The sequence below is a fragment of the Papilio xuthus genome, unplaced genomic scaffold (genome assembly GCF_000836235.2).
Source record: "Papilio xuthus unplaced genomic scaffold, Pxut_1.1 DF824992.1, whole genome shotgun sequence".
NCBI lineage: Eukaryota > Metazoa > Arthropoda > Insecta > Lepidoptera > Papilionidae > Papilio > Papilio xuthus.
Genome location: NW_013533657.1, coordinates 4,508,942 through 4,516,904, shown reverse-complemented (window position 1 = coordinate 4,516,904; position 7,963 = coordinate 4,508,942). Strand labels below are relative to the sequence as shown.

Here is a 7,963-nt window from a genome sequence, read left to right as displayed (position 1 = left end):
TTTCAGACTATGTTCTATACGTATGCCAAATTTAATCGAGATCCGTTCAACCGTTCGAGAGATATCTTCAAACACCCATCCATCCATCCACATCACATCCATCTAAACATTCGCATTTATAATATTAGTTATTTAAATAAAACGTTGCTCTTCGAGGCATAAATTCGAAAAAAAATGAATAAATAGTATCCTATGTCCGTCTCCTGGCTCTAAGCTAGCTCCTCACCAATTTTCAGCCATATCGGTGAAGTCGTTCTTGAGTTGTAAATAGTTCCTAGACTAGTCTATGGGTTAACCCTTAAAGGATTGGAAACAAGATTAGTCAATATCCCGTTTAATTAGGCTGTCGACATCAATATTTTGTTTGATTTCTAAAATGATTATTGTGAGTAATCTATAAATCTATGTCATTAGCCTACAATCCATCAGTGAAGCTGCGGTAAATAGCGCATATATCAGTTATTCCATCTCAATAACAACTTATTGTGTGTAAAACACCATAAAATTACGCATTTACAATTATTTGCTGTCTCTCAATCATTGTATTATTTTTTGTAATTTAACTATTATTATAAATGGAACCAATGAATAAAAAACGTTGTTGTGTAACAGATTTCAGACGAAAAATAATGATTTTGACATTTTATATTGTCAAAATTAATTCAAAAAAACATTTCAGTAAGTTTACATTTCACAAGAGTTTTATAAATCACATTTTTTATAGTTTTTTATTTTAGTATTATTTTATCGTTAATATGCCTTTACTTGACATAACTAATCCTGCGGTGATTATATTTCTTATTGAAAATTATGAGAAGGAAAATCGTTTACGTCTCAATTGGATCCATAAGCATCGTGAACAAATCCAACAAGCAGCGACACTCAACAGGGAACCAACTAATTACTTCGAAACTGATGTGATCGCACACAATATGATAGCAGGAATGGCAACGACCACCAGAGATCATATCGTATCGGGTTACAACAGGAGGAAAACACCTCTACGCGATGCGGTTTTCGTGCCCGGAGTCAAAGATCTACGTCACGGTCATTCCATTGTAGACGTTGGTCTAGGAGATCCGAAAGATGATTCCAGACTTAAAAGACCAGACGATGATCTATCAATTGATCCAATAATGCGTCCCGTCGATCCCAAAGTGAACAAAATTATATATAAACCTAGACCGGAATTTGGAAAGAATAAATACCTTGAAACACGATCGAAGACGTGGCCGGAGAAGAAATACTATTTCTCAGAGTGTTCTAATTGGGACTATGGATGGCGAATGAAGGATAGCTCTTTGCGTCAGAAGCCGATGTATGGACGGTGCTGGCATCTTCATAGAGCGGTACGCACTCGAGTTGGGCCCAAACCAGACCCACCCTACTATAAGTCATCTGATCCGCCCGGCCCTACCAAGATTGTTAACATATAGTCATAGCAAGACGGACTATGTAAAATCTTGTTATTTCGATATTACAATACAATAAAACCAATTTTATTCAAATCCCTATGAATATGTACCTGTTTAAATTTTGAAATCGTTAACATTATTAAAACACTACCCGTTCCGTATTAATTTAAATTCTGTTCATCTGATGTTCAATGCCCATCGTTACGCAAACAACTTTTGCAAAATAAAAGGAAATAATTACAGGCTTAATTTTATGTCGAAGACTTATTTGAAAAGCTAAGCTGACTGTGGTGTGGAAATACGAATCGAATTTCATAATTCTATATTAAGTATATTTTATATCATAGCACAAATACATATCTACATAAAAACAAACACAAAAAAATACATCGGAAAAAACTGTATCTTCAGTGAAATAAACAACTCTGAAAGCGAACTGTGGATGTGGTACGCAGGCAGTAAAGTCTGCATTTACCTGTAAGCTATTCAATTTCATTTTGAACCTTATTACATTATGTTAGAGTTTACCTGTATATTTACGGTACAATATTGCAAATTTTTTTTTAAATTTCCAAGAGCGCCGCATGAATAAATGACATTTAATGACGCGAGCCCGAAATACCAGTATTGCGAATCTCTTGGAACGCGACAACGGTGTGTAGTAGTGAGTATATACTTTTACGTTATTTTTGTAATTTATGTTTTCAGACGAATAATAATTATTTTGACATTCAATACTGTCACATTAAAATCAATTGAATCAACAACTTTTTTTGCTCTCTAGCAGTTTTATTAAAAAGTAGTATTCGTTTAATTTAAAATGCCTTTGATTGATATAACTAATCCGGCAGTGATAAGATTTCTTATTGAAAGCTATGAGAAAGAAACTTTGTACCGTCTCAATTGGGTCGAAAAGCATCGGGAGCGAATCGAGAAAGCGGCGACTCTCCAGAGAGAACCGACAAATTACTACGAGACTGATGTACTCGCTCACAACGCAGCCTCGGGGATGGCAATGACTACCAGAGACTTTATCGCATCTGGTTATAATAGAATGAAAATCCGTGATCCGTATACAACCGTCCAGAGACTTAGAGATTTACGCCACGGTCATTCCATTGTAGACGTCGGTTTGGGAGATCCGAAAGAGGATCCGAGACTCTTAAGGCCAGACGAGGAACTCAAATCCGATCCAATTATGCGTCCTGTCGATCCTGAAGTAAACAAAATCATATACAAACCGACACCTGAATATGGAAGGAAACTATATCTTCATACACGTGCTAAGGTATGGCCGGAAAAGAAATATTATTTTCCTGAGTGTTCTAACTGGGATTATGGATGGCGTACGAGAGATAGTTCTATGCATCAGCCGTCATTTTATGGGATAGTTGAGCACATGACTAGAGCACAGCGCTCCCGAGTAGGACCTCAACCGGACCCTCCGCACTACAAGTCTTCTGATCTACCAGGTCCTACTAAGTTTGATAGTATTTAAATAAGGGCCTTATTTTAGAAGATAGACCTTATTTTTTTCTTCGATATTATAATGTACAATGGCCGCCGATACAGGTTTGAGATCTAGAGGACTTAAGCCAATTTTGCACATCGCAAAAGATTTGTGTGCTTTTCTTTGTTTAAGTTATATTTAAACAACTGTTATAAGTTGAGGTTTTTAGTTGTTACTAATGTCGATCCTAAGAAGGGTCAGGACTGCGGTCACGAATGTCGGGCTGCACCTGAAACAATTCGAGTAGATTATTTATTTTATGCATAATCTGGATTAAGAATATTCATATAGGTTTATGCCTTAAATTAATACCATTTAAAATAATGAATAAGAAGAAAGGGTTATGTTTGGAAGATATGCTGACTGGTATTGTCATTTAATTATTTTTATTTATAAACAAAGAGTTAAGCTCGAGTATCTCTTGATCGAAAGAAAAATTGGGATTTATAAAAGAAAATGAGATATTCCCGAATTAGGAATTTAACTTAATTTAAATAGGAATTGAAGCAAAAAATGTAAGTTATCTTTATGTCCGGAAGTTGTCTGCAACGGAAATGCACATGAAATATCAAATAAATTAGTAGCTTATGTGTTCCACACTATGTTTTACATACAAGCCAAATATCAACGAGATCCGTTGAGTCTTTTTCGTAAAATCTTCTAACAAACATCCATCCTTATACCTAAACATTCACATTTTATTGTAATTTAACTGTTCAAAATTATATTTAATTTGGGCGCTAAACACCTTTGAAGTGGGTGATTTTTATTAGTTAGGAAATAAATATTAAAAAGATATTAAAATAAAATAGAATATTAATAAAATAAATATTAAAACATAAAAAGTTTTATTGAATAGGGAGAAACAAATTACCTCATTATGTTTTGTAATTGCAAGTATTGTAACTACCATGTTTTCTTAGAAATACTTTAACTTATGTTATTTAACTAATATTATGTTTAACACTATTTTTTGTCATACTGATCTTATGTTAATTTATTTTGTCTTATTTTTAATTTTTTGTGCCTAAACTTGTAGATATTAAGTTACGATATCTGAATATTTTTAATTTCATTTATGTTTATTATGTTATTCTTGTTTAATCGTATTTGACGAAGACTTTACTTACAAATATATTGTTAGTAGTTCATGTTGACTTAGACCTTGCACTTAACCTGCCTTGAAGACCGGCAACGCATCTGCGGTTCCTCTGGCGATGCAGATATCTACGGAGATGCTCGTTCGCTTCATTCTCCTAGAAAAAATTAATGATTAATACTGTAACAAAAAAAACAAAACATGTTTTATTATAGTTGATAACACGAAACATTTAAATATTAGTTATGCCAAAATATCCGATTTCACATAAAACTTGCATTAATATATTAGTCGCAGTTCCCGCCGATATTTCCCTATCAATAACAATGCGCATGTCAAGCTAAAATGTTACTTTCTCTTTCCCCCAAGTTTATAAAAAAGGGGACAAAAGATAACCTCAAAAGTACTTACGCACGCGCGGTTCGGGTGTAGAAATTTATATTTTTACATGTTCACCCTATTCGTCAGTGAACTACGCATTATAAGTCGTAATGCAGTGTAAATAATTAAATAAATAATAACGTTAGTTACTACTAGTATGTAAACTAAAATAAGGTTCTAAATTCATTAATTATCTATTAAATATCGTGTTTTACTTCTATGTGTAGGAAATAGTGTAAAAATTGTTTTAAGTGGTTACTACTACTGCTGAAACGATTTGTCATCAAAATAAGTAAGTAATTGTTAAACTCAGAAATGTATTAGAATTATTTATTAAATTAAAACTGCAAATTATAATTTCAAATGTTAATTAAATCATAGTCTCACTATCTTTTTAGCTTAATTATTGGTTGTTTCAATAAACGTTATATTGATTACTTTTTACGTTTTAATATCAAAAATTATGCCCGATTGTTATAAAATTTACAATTATTTTCTCAGATATGCTTTTTAATTCGTTTTTTTCTGATAGTATAGGCTAGCATAGGCTGTTATACTATGATAAAAAATAAATCGAATTGATTAATATTCAACGAAGTAATTGCTATTTACGAACAGTACTCGCACCCCTTCTGTTATAAATTCGGTGGCGTGATGTAGGTATATACACCCCTAAGTATAGACTATCGACGGAGCGTTTCATACAAGTTGGATATTCAATAATAAGACCAGTTTCGAAATGTCAAAATGTGCGTGACAGAAAAGGATACCAGTGTCATAATGAAAATTACCCAAATTCGGGAAAATGTAAAGAATAAAAAAAACAAAACAGTTGTTAGCTGTCAATTAGCTTTAATTTTCTAGGGGGCTGGTCAAGGAACCGTAAATAACTTACAGTTGGCGTTTTTCAAAACTAGTATTTGTTAAAGGGTGTTTTGTGAAAATCATTTTTGTGTATTGGGCCTAATACGAATATTTGTGACAAGCGTCATCGTATTGTCATCGATTAAATGTGTGCAACGCCCCTATCGGGCTTAAAGTAAATTAAAAATCTTATACTAATTTTGAATACGAAGTTATTTCTAGCAAATATTCGTACTGGGCGGACTGTTTCAGCGTTGAAATTTCTGTATTAATAAAAGTATTTAGTCTTGCAACCATCGACCGATTAAAATATTTCTTTTAAGGCTCACTTTCTATTTTTTGCTACTGGCTCCAATACTAATGTTATTCCAGAAATGTCCTCATAAAAACAACTTGGATATTTCCACATGTTCTTTCTGCTTGTTCACTTTAGCCAATGGTCTAACGAATGTTAAAGACATGAGGACATTATGGAGGCGAATTCACAAAGATAAATGTTTTTCTCTGTCTGGGAATTTCAAACGCATTTTGCTTTGTTATAGTTCGGGTAAGAATATTGTCTCTCACAATAACTCATAGTATTACGCGAATACAAATGTATGTATTAAAAAACGTTAAATAAATTAATGTCAGATGAAACATAATACTTAACAAAAAATTCAAATGTAAAAAAAATAAATTTTTAAACAAGCAATTGCACAAATTTTTTGTTGTTATCGTCTTCTGTTCATGCACATTTTGTACTGAAAAAATTAAAATTACTGAGAAAACAAGTTTTTGCAAAGCAGAATTATTTTAAATGTTTATAGTAAACATGTTTCTAACGTTATTAATCGCGCGTACTAACTTAAACCAGTACTTAACTATAGCTTGTCTTACAAAATACACGTATATTAAATTCTGTTCATATATTTTATCTCCAATTGTAAAATAATTTCAAAATATTTACCAAATATTTTTTTATCTTTTTAAGGTTCAATTCAAGACAGTGTACATCATTCATAATGTTGAAATGTAAGTATAATATTTTATAAATGCTAATTTATTTACTAACAGCCTTTTACAATGTCCAAGTGAAGTGCTGGATAACTAACAAATAAATTAACTGTAACGTTCCTGACAAAATAGTTTACATTTCACTGTTTATTTGGAGCTCTTTGGTCGACTTTATTTGACAAATAAGTTCCAGGTAACTTACTGAGGTTCACAACAACTTTAAATCAAAATTTTTGTATTATCATAGATTTCTTTTGCCTATACAATTGTACCAAATCATTATTACTAATATTTTTCATGTGGACAGTTACACGTTTACTTTATGAAATATTTTTTAAAGAACATCAATCTATTTGTTTACGACAATTAAATACATTTAAGGGAACCTTAAGGGTACTAAAAGGAATCCCATATTAATTCGATTTAATAAAGGATCATTGGTCAAGATATATAAATGCGGAATTCCCTTTAGATATAAATAGATAGATTAAGAACGTCAGTGGCTCAGGACTTAAGCACTTGACTTGGAATCTACAGGTCCTGGGTATCACTCCGTGTACCAATGTGTTTTTCGGTTTTCAAATTTCTCACCATTAAGAAATACGTACATCGTAATGCGACCGTCACATATCTGCGAAAAAAATTCAAAGATATATGTGAAGTCAACCAACCCGCACAGGGCTAGCATGATTGACTATGGCATAGCCATCCCTAATTTTGGGTAGACTCCGAGCTCCTCAGTGGGACGTATAATGAGCTGATGATGAAATAAGCTACGAAACGTAAATGTCTAGACGTAGCAATAAAAGAGAGAGAAAAAGACGCGTAAAATCTCTTCCTTCTCCTCTGTATTACGGGTGTTTGCAAATTACTTCCCAAAAAAAAGCAGTGCCGTTTCAAGCGTGGAAACGTGATGCGAGTTGGGTGAGTCGCTTTTGATTTCAAGTCTCGACGGAGATCGCTGGTCAATGCACCCTGAGCACGAGGTTTGTGGGTCACAGCGGCCGGACCGACACTACCTACATTATGTGTCACTTTGATATACATTTACTGGATGTGACAAAATGTTGACCTTTTTTTGGCAAACTTCACCTCGCTTCTAAAGCTACGCGTACATTGGTAACATGATTGTTACCTCATATCTGACTGAGTAATATTTTTTCCCAGATACTTTACAATCAGGATTATTAGAATAAAGAAAAAATGTTTCATAATATTAACTGGACAATATAATAAAGGAAAAATTTGAAAAATCCTTTCGCTGTTGGAAAGTTAAACTATCCCCGGGTGACATAGACCATAATTTTTTGCTAGATATTTTAATTCCAAGCGAATAAAGTCGCAACTGTTAGTGTAAAATAAAATTTTAGTTGAAAAAACCTTGACACATCAAGGGGATACACACTCAACACTTACATCTCTGAAGAGTAATTGAATTTCCGATTGCAACCTGTGATCTTATTTCCTGACTATTCCGTAACTCAATTGGATATTAAAATCTTAAATATTTATGTACGTATAATTTATTAATGATTACCTACTTAACATCAAATACCTTTTTTTGATAGTTTCTTATTATTATGAGAAAAATACAGCAATATTTTTGCAACTTGCCACTAAGGATAACAATGTTAATTAATTTTTAACAACCTATCGCCAGTTATAAGCTTAGCACCTAAGTGCGAAAGCAATTTAAAG

General features: G+C 32.8%; 3 protein-coding genes across 5 annotated transcripts in view; all 3 read left to right on the top strand.

Moving 5' to 3' along the window:
• Positions 1 to 656: 656 nt before the first annotated feature.
• LOC106126633 (uncharacterized) lies at positions 657 to 1,514 on the top strand. The gene has a single exon (XM_013324380.1). It carries the CDS (start codon positions 756 to 758, stop codon positions 1,434 to 1,436), a length of 681 nt encoding a protein of 226 aa, XP_013179834.1. The 5' UTR covers positions 657 to 755; the 3' UTR covers positions 1,437 to 1,514.
• A 531-nt stretch (positions 1,515 to 2,045) lies between these two features.
• Positions 2,046 to 7,963, top strand: part of LOC106126735 (long-chain-fatty-acid--CoA ligase 1) — a 44,124-nt gene continuing 38,206 nt past the window's right edge. The window contains exons 1-3 of one of the 3 annotated variants that reach the window (XM_013324552.1): positions 2,060 to 2,076; positions 2,200 to 2,201; positions 6,243 to 6,283. In XM_013324552.1, coding sequence (XP_013180006.1) covers positions 6,274 to 6,283 — 10 coding nt within the window. In that variant the 5' untranslated portion in view covers positions 2,060 to 2,076; positions 2,200 to 2,201; positions 6,243 to 6,273. Of the gene's footprint in view, positions 2,080 to 2,199; positions 2,202 to 3,953; positions 4,698 to 6,242; positions 6,284 to 7,963 lie in introns of those variants that run through there. The other 2 variants (XM_013324551.1, XM_013324549.1) reach the window with 2 other exon arrangements.
• Positions 2,170 to 3,372, top strand: LOC106126736 (uncharacterized). The gene has a single exon (XM_013324555.1). The coding sequence runs from the start codon at positions 2,236 to 2,238 to the stop codon at positions 2,911 to 2,913; it is 678 nt and encodes a 225-aa protein (XP_013180009.1). The 5' UTR covers positions 2,170 to 2,235; the 3' UTR covers positions 2,914 to 3,372.

What these genes read in the sequence shown, in the direction of transcription:
- LOC106126633 (XM_013324380.1), top strand. Translation starts at nt 756, where the DNA reads ATGCCTTTACTTGACATAACTAATCCTGCGGTGATTATATTTCTTATT.
- LOC106126736 (XM_013324555.1), top strand. Translation starts at nt 2,236, where the DNA reads ATGCCTTTGATTGATATAACTAATCCGGCAGTGATAAGATTTCTTATT.